The following is a 16500-nucleotide window of genomic DNA, read 5'->3' as shown; positions in this document are numbered from 1 at the left end:
ATTAAAAAAAATGTGTTGAAACTTAAAATGCAAGTCTTTACAAATATAATAATCAAATATCAATTCTTAAACATAACTAATGATGCAAAAAGTGATAATAATCTAGTCTCTAAAACAAAATAATTTCTCAATTTAAATGAGCAAGAACGAGTAAAAATATAACATAATTGGTAAATCAAATCCAAAAGATGATTTCAAAGTCAGTGTTTATATCTTTATAAGACAAATTTGGATTTGATCAATATTTTCCTCATTTATATCTTTATAGAACAAATTTGGATTTGATAAACATTTTCCTTATTTTGATTTACATCTATATCTTTCCTAGCATTGTTACTCAACTCAGCAACCAAAAAAACAAAATATTTACGGCAACAAAATATTTAGCTAACCGATTTTTTAAGCAACACAACAATAAATTCAAGGTTCAATAATGATAATAATCATCAACAAATTCAACTCAAGTATTGCAGAATGCAGAAACACCGAACACCAATGTTTGTGTTCAAATGTGTTAAAACAAAGTCTACACTCACCAAATCATAGTTTGAGCTTTCTCTAAACCAAATCAAACACCAACTATAATTAGCAAATTTGGGACAACTTAAAAGGTGAATGAACCAACAGCAATAGCAAAATGATGTAAAACTACAATGTTATTTTACATGGTCCAGATAATATAAAAGCTACAAAGGCTGCAAAGCAAGATAATCAAACGATAGGGGATTATCATTCTTGACACTAGTTCAACCAACAATAAACCAACCTAGAGAACAAATCCTGTTTATATTAGAAAAAGGTAATAATAACAATAATACATTCTGTAAGTAACTTTTTTATGACTACTAAGCATATAAATAAGAACATGCATACAAAAATGAAACCACCAAGCAGATAGATAGTCAGAATTGAAAGGATTAGACATGAGCAGTGCCTTGGGTGAATTTTGGATCCTCGCATCTATACTTTCCATCCGGTCCAATTCCAAAACCTTTTGGATCGGCAAATACGTTCTCCAGAAGCTGGCTGCGGGGAGGGAGAGGGCTCTCATCGGCAAACTCGACCGCTTCGTCAAGTAGCTCCTCGATTTTCTTGTCTATGGCCTTCAATTCTTGTTCAGAGGCTAACTTGTTGTCAAAAAGATATTTCTTCAGTGCTGTGATGGGATCCCTGCCTGCATAGTGTGCCTTCTCAGCTGCCAAAGAAGAAACAGATTCTGATTAGCAATTATTCAGAGCATTAAGCCATCACCATAGTTTATGAGTACGAAAATTTGGCAAACAAAGAAGCAATTAAATATTAAGTGATCAAGAGAACTGGTTGCTTAGTCAAGAGAACTCTTAGACAAAGTTATAAGCCTTTACAAAGAGCCAATGAAAAAGTGAGACGACTTTCCATCATCAACAAATTTTAGTATGCACAAATGCAAAAAATTTATCCACCTTGAAGATGGGGTGCACACATCAAAATCTATATGACCTAAACAAATGCAGTCATGCATAATGTAACTGCAGATAAATGCAAAGGATCATGATCAACATATTTACTTCAAAATTAATAACATATTGCAACTAGATATATCTTAATCTAAATACTCACCAGGGTCACGAAGCTCATCAGGATCAGCCAACGAATGTCCTCTAAATCTATAAGTCTCACATTCCACTAAAGTAGGTCCCTCTCCTCTTCTAGCTCTTTCAATTGCCTCCTTTGCGACCTCTCTGACCTTCAAGACATCCATCCCATCGACATGGATCCCGGGCATTCCAAACGCCGGTCCCTTCTTCCATATCTGCGGATCAGAAGTTGCCCTGAGGTGTGACATACCAATAGCCCACAAATTGTTTTCCACCACAAACACAATTGGCAATTTCCATAAAGCTGCCATGTTAAGGCATTCATAGAACTGTCCATTGTTACAAGTCCCATCTCCGAAAAATGCCAATGTCACCTCATCAGCACCTGGTTCTTTCAACACCTCCCTTCTGTACTTACTGGAGAAGGCTGCCCCAGTGGCCACTGGAATTCCTTCACCAATGAACGCAAACCCACCGAGCAAATTGTGCTGTTTTGAGAACATATGCATCGAACCGCCCTGACCTCGGCAGCAACCCGTTGCCTTCCCAAAGAGTTCACTCATCACTTCACGAGCCGGGACCCCCTTACTAAGGGCATGAACATGGTCCCTGTACGTACTCACCACATAATCTTCCTTCTTAAGAAACTTGATGAATCCAGTTGACACAGCTTCTTGGCCATTGTACAAGTGAACAAAACCAAACATCTTGCCCCTATAATACATCTGGGCACACATATCTTCAAAGAACCTACCTAATATCATGTCTTCATAGAGCACCAAGCCTTCCTCTTTAGTAATTAGCTGCTCACAAAAAGTCAAAATAAAAATCTCTATATAATCAAAAATCATATTCCCAAACCAATATTGCAATACCAAACATCATAAGAATACTATTCTCAATACTAAGAAGCCAGTTAGCTAAAACAAGACAAAAACAAAACAAATAAATCTACATCAGCAAAGTGTGAAGCAACTATACATCTCAAATATAGTAAAAAGTAAATTGAGTCCAAACTATACATCTCCCTTTTTCTATAAATTGAGCGAAGTTCATGTAGCTTATAAACCCAATTGGGTACCAACTCAAAGTAGCTGAATTGAGTGCAAAGTTCAGTAATTTAGAGATTCTGAACGTGAAATGAGCAAACAATAATAAAGGGTGACCAAATTGGAGGTTGATTCGAATCATGCAGCATATAAACCCAACTGGGTACAATTCAAAAGGACATGAATTGAGTGAAAAGTTCGGTTTTTTAACCAAAACCCATCACATAAAAATAATGCTATTCACAAAAAGAAGATATTTTGAATGACAAAATGAAGAAACAAGGATAAAGGGGCACCAGATTGGAGGCTGATTTGAGCTTCTTCTCCTTGACAACATCGGAGACAGCAACAACAGGCGAAGACGTAGATGCTGCCGATGAAGAACGGCGTTGAGCAGCTACAATAGGTTTATTGAAGCGAAGCTTGGTATGATTGGATCCAAAGAAAGTGGAAAAGAGAGGCTTGTCACTGGATCTGGTAGAGGGAGGAGCTGTGATGGGGTGCACGAACTTGGTTGCAGACAAAGACATTCTTTCTAGACTGCAACGAAAAAGGGAACGAGGAAAATGTCTGCAACTGCAATGTTTATGTTGGGAATGAGAGAAACTGAGAGAAGAAATGTGAATGAATGGAAGGGAAAAATGAGAAGTTATATTCACAAGAACCAAAATGGGAACTGAAAGCCTAAAAGGGGGTGGCGGAGGAAACGAAGCTATGCCACTTAGCAATAATCGAATTAAGCTTTGGAATTTGGATATGTAATATTGTCAAGAGGAAAGAATAAATTGATCAGTGATTTTTTTTCGAATGCAAACATTTAAATTTTTGAAAATTTAAAAATATATTTAAATTTTTAATTTTTTTAAAATTTAGACATATCAATCTCTCATATTTATTTGGATCTGTCAGATTCAACAAAAAAATTAAACGTAACTTTTATTGTACTGACTTAATTGATATAGATTTTTATATCAATTACATAAATATATTAAAATTAAACTCACGATAAAATGTGCAAATTTCATGTGGTAGCCAACAAATAATGTAATAAAGAGGAGGAAGCCGATGCTACCAAAAATCCAACCAACTTTTCCTACATTTGCTAGAATTATTCGCATACTCTTATAATTTAGTCCACTCCTCAACAAGAATTCATAAATGTATGAATGATTTTGCATTTTTCTTTTCTTTAATTAAAATTTAATATTTGGATTTTGTATAAAAAAATAAAGAAAAGATACTTTATAAAAAGTACTCTAATAAATCTCAACCCTATATTAATTATTTTGTTTTTCTAGTTACCAAGAGGATAAGCCTATTGGTAAGTTAATTTTATATAAATTTGATACATAATAAGTTAATAATAAAATAATAAACTTGCAATCTTATGGTTGAGGAGGTATGAACTTGGGAAAAGGCATTTGAATGTAAGTGAAATTTCTTATACAAATATGTAACGTCCTTTGTTATTTTCTCAGCTAGGGAAGGACTTAGATATTACTATATTAGTGTAGTATGAATTCTCTTATTACATCACACATCCAAAAACATTGGAGCAAAATGTAAAGGAATTGATTATGATATGGGATTGCTTCAAATTTTGGTAATTTCTTGTGGAAATTCCTAAATCCTATAATGACCAACATTATTCATTCTACATAGACAATATGAGGACATGCATTTATATTTTAGGAAGAGAAAACTAATGTTGACGGATAAAATATTTGACTGGTTTGCAATTGCAACTATTCAAGGGTCGCTGTAAAATGATGTGTGATCATGAACTTTAAGGATAGAGACAAAGGCAATGTTAGAAATTGGGAGGGTGGCTTGAACTAAATTAATAAAGCTAATGGAGTGCAATGGCATGATCATGTGATCCTTGTTAACTGTCGACCTGGCAATGCAAATGGATCTTTCAAGTCCTTTTCATAATCACAACAATTCTGTAAGATCTTAACTTCCTATAAGAATTTTAATGTCTTTTTATTTAACAACATTGGGTCCATAGCTCAGTGGTAGAGCATTTGACTGCAGATCAAGAGGTCACCGGTTCGAACCCGGTTGGGCCCTAAAATTATTACAATTTTGTTCTTCTTCCATGGTATTCTATGATGATGCCTGCCTTTATTTTTCTTCTAAGTTATTACAATTTTGTTCTTCTTCCATGGTATTCTATGATGATGCCTGCCTTTATTTTTCTTTGCTACATTCACTCATCTCTCATTGTAAGTAGACAATTACAAGTTTAAGAATGTCTGATTAATTTGTTGATTATCCTACCCCCTTTTCCCCGGTTTGATTATGATATTGTAAATGACTGCTCTTTCTGTTTTCCTCCTTTTGATTTTTCTTCTAAAACTATGATTATTATGAGAGGAAAAAATAAATATAAAAAGGGGTCACTCTTTTATAATTACAAAATGTTGATATCTGGCGCATAAGAAAAACATTAATGAATTAGTTTGTTTGAGGAAAGTTTAATTAGTTAAACTCAGTTTCTGGCTGAACATTGGTCTTTGAACATTAAAAAGGGGTATATCAACCCAACCAAAAGCCTTACATATATGTCAATAATGAATCTTTCTTCTTCTTCTTATTTTTTTTCCTTTCTTTTTTTTTATCCAAGCAAAAGGAGGAAGGAAAGTGTGAAAGTTACAAAATAAGGAGAGGAATCAAAAGTTTCCCTCATCACATTAGAATATATCTCACACTTACTACAATGACCTTTCCAGCATACACATAAAACCTTGTGTGTGTGGTTACAACAGTTAGTAGCATGTACATAAAGTAGAATAAGATACAAAAAGAATAATAATGGTTCCTGTCTTCCTGAAGCGACTACTGAAATCCAAAGCTTTATAGACAAAACTAAAAGGGAAGATGTATCTAATGTTAGCCTGTACAGTTAGTTGGTTAGTGTTAAACCTCTGTCTCACATAAAACACTGCTCCCTCTGTCCTTGAAAAAAATAGAAATCACCTCTTATTATTCTTCTCCTTGCCTGCAAACAGGTTCCCATGTTAGAAATCTTAAAACACCAGCAAAAAGTAAAATCAACACGTTTGGTTTCGATTTTTATTTTCTATTTTCACTTTCAATAATTTCTATTTTTAAGATTTTGTGAAAAAAAACAAAAAACAAAATTATACTAAACCAAACAGTAAAAATAGGCACCAATCAGCCCCTGGTTTTCTTGAATAAAATTATACTTACCAAATATAGTTGATTTTAAGGGAAATCTGATTGATGAACCCTTAACTCTTAGCTCCCGGCTTTGCTTGTTGTTTCTACTTTGTTTCTCCAAAACTGCAGAACTACTACTGCTACTTTCCCCGGCATGAAAATCTATCACCTTATTTACCTTTTCATGGTATACAGCAGGTGGGGCAAGCCTCAATTGAGGCAAGTTTTCTATCTGAATAAATCTCTCATTTTTCTGCAAGCTGTTCAAGATCTCAAACTGCAAAACCAACACTAAGGTTAATAAAATCTCCAGAAAGTTCATGACCTTGATATATAGTGATCTGTGTGTAAATACCCGTGATATCTGTTGATGTCCATAAGAATTCTCTGCTAAATCATTTTCATGCGGAGGAATGGGGCTTCCACGTGGGGGTTGGCGTCTTGTAGAGAATCTGCTGATCAAGCCATTGTCAACGATGGCTGATTTGTTTCTAGACTGCTGGGGTTTCTGGCTAGGCATGCATACCGGGCATCCAGATATAGATCCTTTTCTTGATGACTCGATTTCTAAACCTTCGCAGTGTAGATGACTTGCATGACCGCAGTTGAAAATTCGAATTCCAGAGCTAGTGGAGTTCTTCGTAAGCAGGCCATTGCAAATACAGCACAGTATAGTCCTCGGAGCATATCCGTGAGAGGCCCCTTTCTTGAGTAAACTCATAGTATAAAATGTATCATCCTCTATCAAGGATTTCGCGGCATCCTAAGGGCAGAAGAAACAGAAAGACGAGATTTTGATTAATTACCTCAAGATTTAAGGTCATAATGCAAGTAACGAGAAGTTCCAAATGTGATAATAAAATGCAACAAGCAACTTTCTCAGCAATATTCAAATCCATTAAAAAACTGATGTAGGTCTTCAAGTTTAAGACAATTTTTCAGTACAAAATGAATTTCCCACAAATACAAGAAAGAATGGAAGTTTTGAAACACATATTGAAGACATATTGCCATGTTTATTGAAGCAACTTTTGACAAAATTCTATTTGAACCTTCAATAGTGAATTTTCAGTGAACACAGAGAGACGCATATACATTTGTAGAGTTTGATAAGAGGATCCAATTAAAAATATGAAACATGTTTAACTTACCAGAATTCTTCTTTCGAAGCCGTATATTCCCAGCATGCCCAATATGGTAAATTTGAAATCCCCAAATTCTTGAGTTCCATTATCAGAAAGCAGTTTAGACATGATAGTTGGAAGGTGAACAAAACCGATCATTCCCTCAACAATTTCTTTGATAAACTGGCTTAGCAGTTTTCTCATTATATGACCATTACGAGACTTAGAGATTTTCCATCTGCTCTTATAGCTTTCATTATCCAGTAGTGAATTTTCCGGTCCATCTAGCATCCCAAAATAATGTTTTCTTTCATATGCTCTCTCTTCAACATTTGAATCCATAAATGGCTCACAAAATCTGAATGATAACCGAAAGGTAGTTAATATCAAATAATAGAACTTTTCATTTTATTAAGCACTTTGTAACTAAGCTACAAATCAACTAATAAATAAAAACATAAGCAAAAAGGAAAAACATATTGATATTAATCTTACGAGTCAAGTAGTTTAAACCAATGAGCTTCTGCCTCCTCAGGATTTAGTCGAGGGGTGTTCCGCTGACACAGACCAATACAGGCACGTAGTAAATTGAGCATGTCATTTACCTGTCGGATTAATGACCATAAAACATGTTAGATTACTTAACCCCTCAAATATATAAGCAAAACCAACACAGTTGCGTCTTTAAAGATTCCAGAAACAGCTATACAAACCTCTTTCATTCTTAAGACAGCGTTGAAAACTTCTGTATGGGAAGAACCACGTAAGGAACGTTTTGAGACTACAGCTTCCACAGCATCATCAACTTCAACAAACTTATCATTCAAATCAGAGAGCGTAAGTACAAGAGCGCTACCCACATCACCAACTCTTTCTAGTAAGAATGCAGCAGCATCTATAATGCCATATTGTTGGCATAGGCGTAAACAATGTTCCACGCGATAGCTATCAAACTTTTCAAGAAACTTGAGAACTGAACCACCTTCATACTGGCATAGTAACTGCAAAACCAAACTAAGGTAAGTTCCCACCACAACTAATCATAATAAAATAAGAAAAATCACTTTATCTTGTCAAAGAAAAAACATTGGTACAAGTACTCGCCTCTAGGTAAAGCTCAATCAGATCATCCGGTACATGGATAGGATTTTCACGAATGTATTTGGGGAAATTAGATATATTTTCTATATAATCACTTAGTACTTGTGAGTCATCCTTAACTGGCTTTTCATTAGAAAGATTACCCTTTCTCAAATTAGACAAGTCTAGGGTACCAAACAAGTGAAGCTCAATGAGTGTCTTTAAATAAAGGAACAGACTTCTTGGATGAGAGTGAAGTTCAGTGATGATACGAGAATTTTCATCACTAAAATGACTGATAACCATATGAAATGTGCCCTGCCTGCATGCAATTGAAAAAGGAATAAATGTAAACAAGGAATATTAGGCAAGATAAATAGAAATAAATAAATCATAAATGTAGCATAAAGGAGGATCACCTGCTTAGTTCAACCAACTCAGGAATTCGAGATATGATGTCTGATCGAATAGTAGCATGGTCGTTGTTAGTCAACCGTGAGAGCATTGTGTTGATAAAGGAGAAAGCATGAACAGGCTCATTAAAATCTTTCATGTAACTATCCAGTGCAGCCACATACTCATGTCTAATGGAATGAATAAATCCACAAACCTAAAACCCATCAAAAATAAAATGGTTAAATAATAACTACTTAGCCAGATAAAAGTTAATATTTGGTACCCCTAAACATCTGGGGCAACAAGAGGTTAATATGATCAAAAGGGTCCATGTACTCACTTGGTGATATTGAGCTCTCTCACAAAGTTCTAGTACATATGATGAATCCCAGTCTGAATCAGGCAGTATTTCCAAAAGTGCAAGCACTTGTTTCTCTCTATTTTTTGGAGTTGAACCATGAACCAAGACATTTGTTGCAGAGTACCTCTCTGATGTCAAATATTCAAATATTTGACACAGTACATCCTTTGAGATTTTAGCTCTTTGGAGAGCGACATAATAGGCAATGAACTCAAACAGATAACCCATGTCCTTCAATGGCCACTTCAACCCATCATCACCACTGGTAGAGGTCGTGTCTGGTGAAACAGATTTCATATCAATTAATTTAACAAGAGCATCTACTGTGTTCTGAACCAAAGTACTTTGATGTTCAGTAACACCATTTTCCTCTTTTGCTTCTTCAATGGATTGATCAACCGAGTTCAGTGAAGATGAACCAGTAATTGAAATTTCATCTTCATCAAACGCACATCTAAGGACATCTAATGTAGCTTCAGTGTCCAACTCTAAGAGAAGATATACATTCAGACAGGGTTGTTTTGCAACTAAGTTTGATTTTGCCTGTGATTTCGAAGCATTAGAGTCTTCTAACAAAAACTCTACAAGTTCCTTTCTAAGAGATTGCAAGCGTGTAGGAGGAATAGTTCCACGGCCTGTAAATATATGAAGGGAGGGATAATCTTTAGCGAGAACTATTGAAATACATTTAATTGAGACGACAAATAAAATGAAATAAGATAAAAGAACCGAGAAAATAATTACCTGGTGGAAAAGCAAGACCTGTAAAACAGTACTTGAGGTAAACCAGCATCCTGTACCTGTTAAAACAAGAGGCAAAAGAAGTAAAGTATATTTAATCACCTGCTAGAAGCAGAAACAAACCTACATGTAGTAAATAAATTGCTGTCAGTTTACTTGTACGTACTAGAGAGTAGAGACAGCCACCAAGTAAGCCTAGACACTTTATTAGCATTTGAAGGCCAATGGAATATCAGAACTAGGCTCAAATAAGAAAGGCATATTTTCATTTTTCAATAGAAGATCCTTTTTATTTAATGGCACAACCAGTGAAAAAGAAATACTGAAATGGTTACGTTATTCTGCCACAGGATGTTTGACAAGGAGGAGGAACATTTTCAATCGTAATGTTTAAGAGATATTTCCATGATTAATTAGGTTCCTAACATTGCCATCAAGACAACTTTACAACTCATAAATGATAATTACATTTCTCAAAACTTTTTTTTTTATATATGTCTTTTTTGAAAGAAAATGTATAAGTCTATTGACAAGATCTTTGTATTTCTCAAGTCCACAAATGTTCTGCATCAACATGTTTTACATGGATAGAGTGAAGGCAAACAAGAATAATATATTAAAAACGACAGATGTAACATACCCAAGTGCAACAGCACTATCCTTTTGGCTATTTTGTAAGACTTCAAAGAGCTCCTCCAGAGGTGCCCTATAGTCATTTAGTCCTTTATTAAAGAGATACACCAGGGCACTATACAGGCCATGCTCCCGGCATAATCTGACCACCTAAACAATGTATCAAATATAAGCACTCAACAGTTAGACAGTTAGGCCAATAGAAGAAATAAAGGGCAAGGAAAGAGGTTTTAGAAGAGCTAACAACAACCTGATTAAAATCCAATGATGAAATATCCATGTGAAGTACACATTGCTCAACCCGCTGTAACCAACCTTTAGCACTATAATGCTCTACCAGTTCTTGCATAATCTTGAGAAGAGGGACAGAAATACAAAGAAGAAAGGTATTAGAAGAATTAAGAATGAAAATTCAAAAGCCAAAACTTAGTTTTGCTATTGTATCATATCCAACTGTGCCAAAAAGCCTGACATGAGCTAATACCTCCGGTGGTAGAGATCCAAGCATGTCCTTCAAAATATATGGCTCCAGAAGCTCCAAAAATGTTTCTAGAAAAATATTAAAAATATTTGCAGTATTATCCATTTGAACAGGAAAAGAATGTATTTGAAATGTGAGAGCATGCCAACAAACTATTGATCTTTCACTAACCAAAAGAATTATTGAGGCTTGTGCACAAAAAGAGAGAAATAAGAAGTGAAAATAGAAGCTTTATTAGATATCCTACCATTTTACCAGACAAAACTAAGACAATAAGTTACCTCTCTGTTGAACATTAACATCCACAAACTTCGAGAAAATTTTATCAAAAAGGATGTCTGTCCGTTTGATATGACAACAGAATTCAACAGCAACTCCACCAACGCGTGTGTATTGCTCCTTTATCTCAGAATGCACCGAATTACTTCTGCTACTTGAATCACTCGATTCATCCAGTTTTCCAATTTGATTGCAGAAGGCCACTGAAATATAGGAGAATACTTCATCAACATATGATGTAAGCAACTCCAACAAGAAGGGCATTATGGCCTCATGCACTGCGTCCAAGGTTCTAGGAAGGTCAACAACCCCATGAGCATGGCCATCATAAAGAGTCATTGCCATGTTCAAGGCACCCATCCAGTCACCCGCTTTCCGCAAAACTAGAATACGTTCTTTCCAGGGAAGAAGACGGGAAACAACAAGATGCATCGGACCAAGTATGTAAATAGAAGCTCCTCTTACAGCAACAGAGTTATGATAATCTTTCTCAGGGTTTCCAAATATATTGATGAAGTGAGTATGATAAGAAATCAGATCATCGCCTCCAATACCGTCTACACCAAAGCTTGTTTGGTGAATCACAGTTCCATCCTTGGCACATAGATACATTTGTCCAGTTGAAGTGAGAACTACCAGCATCTGAAGAAGATCAAAATCTTCTTAAATACCCTTATGACTAAACATCAAGGAAAGAGATAAAGGAAGGGAAAAAGGGAAGACAATTGATGATTTAGTACCTGATCATCTAACCATGCCAGACCTATGGCTGCACTGTCAAGAGACCATTTTCCATATACTTTCAATTCAGATTTTATCAATTTCGCAACCTGAACCTTCCTTTCCCAGGCAATTGCAAGCAACGATACTCTTTCAACAGCATCAGCCGACGTATTTTCTGCAAGAGAGGAATCTTTAGAAACAAGTCAACATGATATATAACATAATGAATCCATACCAGCAGAACTACATGTTTGTGCCATGTATTTCCATGCGGTATATGGCATGGAACCCTCCCGAATTCCATCTGGCCTAGAAAGTTGGGCATAAACTTGCAATGTAGGACTTAGTCGTACCTATAACAAAGATTTAGCATATTCAGTAGACGATACACAAAGGATCTCCACAAAGATGAAGGAAAAATTAAAGTATAAAAAGTACATGGAATCAGCACAAACATCTGAGCTTCATACCACCAAAGCAGTCTGATGTGTGACAAATACAACGACACCTTCTTCAACCAAAGAAGAGCCTTCGTTGAAGAGTTTCCAAGGAGCATCTCCTCCAACAACACCTCCCATCATACTACTTATACTGCTGGCTGCGGCTGTGGTGCTCCCCTGGGAATAAGGTGACGCACTACCACTATATTCATCAGGAAGGAGTGGTGAAGCTGACAGTACCAAGCCCGTTTTTTGCCCATCAAGAAGACACTAAAGAATTAATACAAGTTCCACAAAGAACAGAAGCATGAGATTATTGAATATTAAATTAACTCACAAGTCCTCTAGATAATACTACGCTATATACATTACACATGGATAACAAATTCCATTTACCTGAGTTTTAATGGTGAACCTATTAAGCAAAGGGACCACTGAGATACTGTGTAAGAGAACCAGACCCTTACAATCACCAGTGACGGCTTTAAATTGACGAGTATTCTGAGGATCCTGTCCAAGAAAAAATGCATGTACCACCGGTGATGTATGCTCTCCACTAATAACTTTTGCCACTACACCTTTCTGTACATCCCAAATTGTGACATGACCATCCCCATAACCAGCTAAAAGAAGGTCTCCTTGCTGGTTGAAAGACATGGATGTTACAGGAGCATGTGTTCGATCACCTTGCATACCAAGCATCAACATCTAACAAGGAAATGAAATATATTGATAAATGGAATTATCGCCTGAACTCAAATCTTACCATAAAACAAATGCGTATAGGAAAGCATGACCAGTATTTTTTTATCTCTCAATCTTTACGAAAAATTTGTTTTCATTAGTTTAATTCTTATTTTTAATATACATATAAAACCTTTTGTCTTGCAATATTAACTTTTCATTCATTATGGGAAGCAACTCCAATATTTCAGCTCAAAAACTGATAGAATCTGCTCTCACATAAAATCCAATATAGAAATTTTAGATGTTAAAATACAGAAATGAAATGTTAACTAAGTTATAGATCATTTAGCATATTACACTAGATATTTGCAAGAAAAAAATGTAAACCTCCATGATTCATTGAGCAATGAACTTGAAGTAGCATAAAATAAAGCATCACCGGATTAGAAACCAACCTTTCCATCAATGCTGTCAGCATGATGAATGGAATACTTGCTTGGCACTACAACAATGAGTCCCTTGGCCATTCCTACTGCAATGTAATTGGCATGAGCTGCCAACACTTGTGCAGAACCATGTTCCCGCCTGAATGCTTGGGAAGAGATGGCCCTAGTGACAGCATTATCTGCATCAACATCGAAATATCCAAGTGTTGTGGAGCCCCTCCTAATGCCCTCTAGTCTCATAGGCTGCGCAGCAGCGCCCTCTTCCAAATGCATACCAGTGGAAGCATGCTTCTTCTCCAATTCTTCCGCCAATTCAAGCGGCTTCTTCAAAGACTCTAGTTTCTTCTCTGCTATCTTAGCAGCCGTTTTACTTTCCAGCTCCTCAAGCCTCTCCTCAACCAACTCACTAACATTATCACTTACCAAACTACCACCATCATCACCATCACCATCACCTACAATATCATTCACCTCACTCTTACTCTCTTCCACAAAAGCACCATCATTCACTACCTCTTCTCTTACCATAATGATCTCACTCTTCAATCCATCCTCAGTTATCCTCTTCTCACCAACATCAAGATCATCATCAACAACAACATTAGTAATAATAGTTGCATCAATTTTCTTCTCGTTCTCTTTATCAACATCATCATCATCATGGTCAAAAGGTGCAGAACTAACTACATTCTTCTCAGAATCATCATTCTCATTGTCAACCTCATCTAAATCCCTCTTCTCAGAATCATTCTCCACCCCAATGTTAGCACCAACATCAACCTCAGTATCAACAACACCAACACCATCGCTACGCTCACTATGATCCCTAAAATCCTCAACTTTCCTTTCTAACTCATCGAATTTCTCAACCACACCAGACTCAAACCCCTCGAATCTGTCACTAGTCCCCTCTCCCAACTCACTTCTAGAAGAAACATCAGAATCATCGCCAATTCCACCGATCGAACTACTCAATTCCCCACTTCCCAACGCCGCGAGCTTCTGCAAACTCCTCCGTGACTTAATCGCCGCGGCATGCGGCGTCGGGACGGATCTAGAAGCTGCTGCAGCCGCCGCCAGCGCGGCTCCAGGCTTGGCATTAGACCTAACACCGCCCAGCAGCGAGGAAAACGGCGGCGGGCGCGTGACTCGGTTGGAAAACGGGTCATGAGGTTTGACCCGAGAGAAGGAAGCGGGTCTTGCTGAATTATACTGATGAAGATGAGATTGAGGGATCGGAAGGGTAGTTTGGGAATTTTGCAGCGGGTGGAAGGGTTTAGAAGAAGAAGTGGAAGGCGAAGAAGGAGGAGAGGGAGAAGAAGAGGAAGATGAACAGTCGTTGAGGATGTCGTCGACGGTGCGGCGGTGGTGATCGGCGGCGTCATCTTCTTCGTCGGAAGGGAGGAAGGAGTGGATGTCGAGCTCCATTGGCAATGCAACTTTCACAATTCTGATTTCAATTTTTTTTTTTTTTAATTTTTAAATTTCTCAGCACAATATACTGAAATAGTGAAGAAGAAGAAGAAGAACATGATTACTTACACAGCATAATCAAATTCAGTGAAACTTACACAGCTTCCTTCTTTGTTAATGATCAACCTCCTCAGCTTTGTATCCAAATTCCAAAATACTTTTAGATTATTTTTTGTAAAAAATTTCTTTCAGATATGTCATAAAAAAAATTTTCCACCAAAAAAAATAATTTATTATTTACATTTACGAAAACTACTGACATTTAGATTTCATTTTACAAATATGATGTTGGAGAAAAAACATAAAAAAACAAAATCAATCCTCAAATCACCATTTTTGTTGATAAAAAATATTGACATATTATTATTTACATTTGTCTAGTTAATATTTTCTGTTAATAAAAATGAGATTATTTGATATTTTGTGCAACATTTTTTATTTTAAACCCTTTTTTTTATAATCTATTAAAGTAGTATTATATATTTGGCTATCCAATTAAAGTAGTATTATATATTTGGCTATCCAATTAAAGTAAGACAATATATTTGGCTATCCAATTAAAGTAGTATTATATATTTGGCTATCCAATTAAAGTAGTATTATATTTAAGAGTTTTTAGTTAGTCAATAAATTGTTATATGTATAAAGTGGGATTTAAACCTCCAATATTTTTTTAAGGACAAAAAACGGAATTAAGCCAAGGGAGGAAAGAATTTACACAAATCAGCCAAAATTGAAATTGCTTCACGAATGAGTCAAAGCACATTAATATATAATTCGAACCAGCATGGTTCGAACTACAATAACACATAATTCGAACCAGGGTAGCTCGAATTAGGATATAACACTTGATGAATGTAATTCGAACCAATATGGTTCGAACTAGATTTGAGAGTAATTCGAACTAGGCTTGTTCGAATTACGTACTTGCACGCTTCACAAAGTAATTCGAACCTACATGGTTCGAATTAGTAAAAGTTTTCGTCGAGTAGTAATTCGAACTGGGCTGGTTCGAATTACACGTTTTGCAGCTATAAAAGGAGTTCGAATCAGCCCCACTCGAATCACTTTTCCATCCTCATACCCCACTAAATCCCAGAGAAAACGACCCGGGTTCGATCCGACAAAGACTTGAACGGAATACTCAGCCAATGGGGGATGATCCGACAAGGTTATATTGGTTGGACGGAGTTGCTCATATAGGCGGGGTCATCAACGACGAGGTTAGTACATAAAAAACTTCGTGCTAGCGGTATATCCGAGTTAGTGGTTTTGCATGCGATTTTAGTGGCGGTTTATGTTAGCGGTTAATCGTAGTGGTATTGCAAGTGGTTTAGTTGAGAGGTTTTGCATGCGGGTTAGTTGGTGATTTAGTTGGTGGTTTATGTTAGTTGTTTTATGTTAGTGGTTTATGTTAGTTGTTTTATGTTAGTGGTTTTATGTTAGTGGTTTAGTTGTGTGGTTTATGATAGTTGTTTTGCATGTGGTTTTCGTTAATGTATTTTTATGCGGTTTATAATAGTGGTTTATTCATGTGCTTTTGTTGGCGGTTTAGGTAAGGTGTTTTTAGTATTGGTTTTGTTAGTACTTTTGTATGCGGTTTTGTTGATGATTTACTTTGGCGGTTTATTTTGGTGGTATTGGAAGTGGTTGACCATGTGCTTTTGTAAGCGGTTCGTGATAGTGGTTTTGCATGTGTTTGACATAAGTGGATTTCTTTGTGGTTTATGTTAGCAGTTTGAGCATGTGGTTTTCAGAGTGGTTTGATATATTGGTTTTGCATGTAGATTCTGTTAGCGGTTTCCTTTAGTGGTTTGATATATT

General features: G+C 36.2%; 2 protein-coding genes and 1 non-coding gene across 6 annotated transcripts; 1 reads left to right on the top strand and 2 right to left on the bottom strand.

The window, feature by feature from the left end:
- Positions 608-3374, bottom strand: LOC107624360 (pyruvate dehydrogenase E1 component subunit alpha-3, chloroplastic). The gene is made up of 3 exons (XM_016326861.2): positions 2923-3374; positions 1600-2380; positions 608-1195 (listed from the first exon to the last, which is right to left on the bottom strand). The coding sequence occupies exons 1-3, from the start codon at positions 3154-3156 to the stop codon at positions 918-920; spliced, it is 1293 nt and encodes a 430-aa protein (XP_016182347.1). The 5' UTR covers positions 3157-3374; the 3' UTR covers positions 608-917.
- On the top strand, positions 4628-4699 carry TRNAC-GCA. Its single transcript has one exon. It is a non-coding gene; the product is annotated as a tRNA-Cys (tRNA).
- On the bottom strand, positions 5195-14869 carry LOC107624343 (vacuolar protein sorting-associated protein 8 homolog). 4 transcript variants are annotated; one of them, XM_016326847.2, is made up of 20 exons: positions 14746-14869; positions 13213-14653; positions 12467-12778; positions 12101-12340; positions 11866-11983; positions 11648-11805; positions 10910-11549; positions 10632-10696; positions 10398-10499; positions 10155-10297; positions 9518-9573; positions 8753-9408; positions 8436-8626; positions 8041-8338; positions 7650-7937; positions 7432-7541; positions 6964-7294; positions 6168-6575; positions 5843-6089; positions 5196-5630 (listed from the first exon to the last, which is right to left on the bottom strand). In XM_016326847.2, exons 2-20 carry the CDS (start codon positions 14629-14631, stop codon positions 5605-5607), a joined length of 5808 nt encoding a protein of 1935 aa, XP_016182333.1. In that variant the 5' UTR covers positions 14632-14653; positions 14746-14869; the 3' UTR covers positions 5196-5604. The 4 variants fall into 4 exon arrangements, with proteins under 4 accessions (XP_020970953.1, XP_016182333.1, XP_016182338.1 ...); XM_016326852.2 differs by having other exon boundaries at positions 14775-14798; XM_021115294.1 differs by having other exon boundaries at positions 5195-5657; positions 13213-14820.

This window comes from Arachis ipaensis, chromosome B02, assembly GCF_000816755.2.
Source record: "Arachis ipaensis cultivar K30076 chromosome B02, Araip1.1, whole genome shotgun sequence".
NCBI classification, from domain to species: domain Eukaryota; kingdom Viridiplantae; phylum Streptophyta; class Magnoliopsida; order Fabales; family Fabaceae; genus Arachis; species Arachis ipaensis.
This window is presented reverse-complemented; position numbering and strand designations above follow the sequence as displayed.

Coding starts and splice junctions, on each gene's coding strand:
- LOC107624360 (XM_016326861.2), bottom strand. CDS start 3,156: ATGTCTTTGTCTGCAACCAAGTTCGTGCACCCCATCACAGCTCCTCCC. Junction 2,381..2,922: donor TCAAATCAGCCTCCAATCTG/GTGCCCCTTTAT, acceptor TTTTGTGAGCAG/CTAATTACTAAAGAGGAAGG. Junction 1,196..1,599: donor TGATGAGCTTCGTGACCCTG/GTGAGTATTTAG, acceptor CTTCTTTGGCAG/CTGAGAAGGCACACTATGCA.
- LOC107624343 (XM_016326847.2), bottom strand. CDS start 14,631: ATGGAGCTCGACATCCACTCCTTCCTCCCTTCCGACGAAGAAGATGAC. Junction 12,779..13,212: donor CTGACAGCATTGATGGAAAG/GTTGGTTTCTAA, acceptor TTTCCTTGTTAG/ATGTTGATGCTTGGTATGCA. Junction 9,574..10,154: donor GATAGTGCTGTTGCACTTGG/GTATGTTACATC, acceptor TTGTTTTAACAG/GTACAGGATGCTGGTTTACC.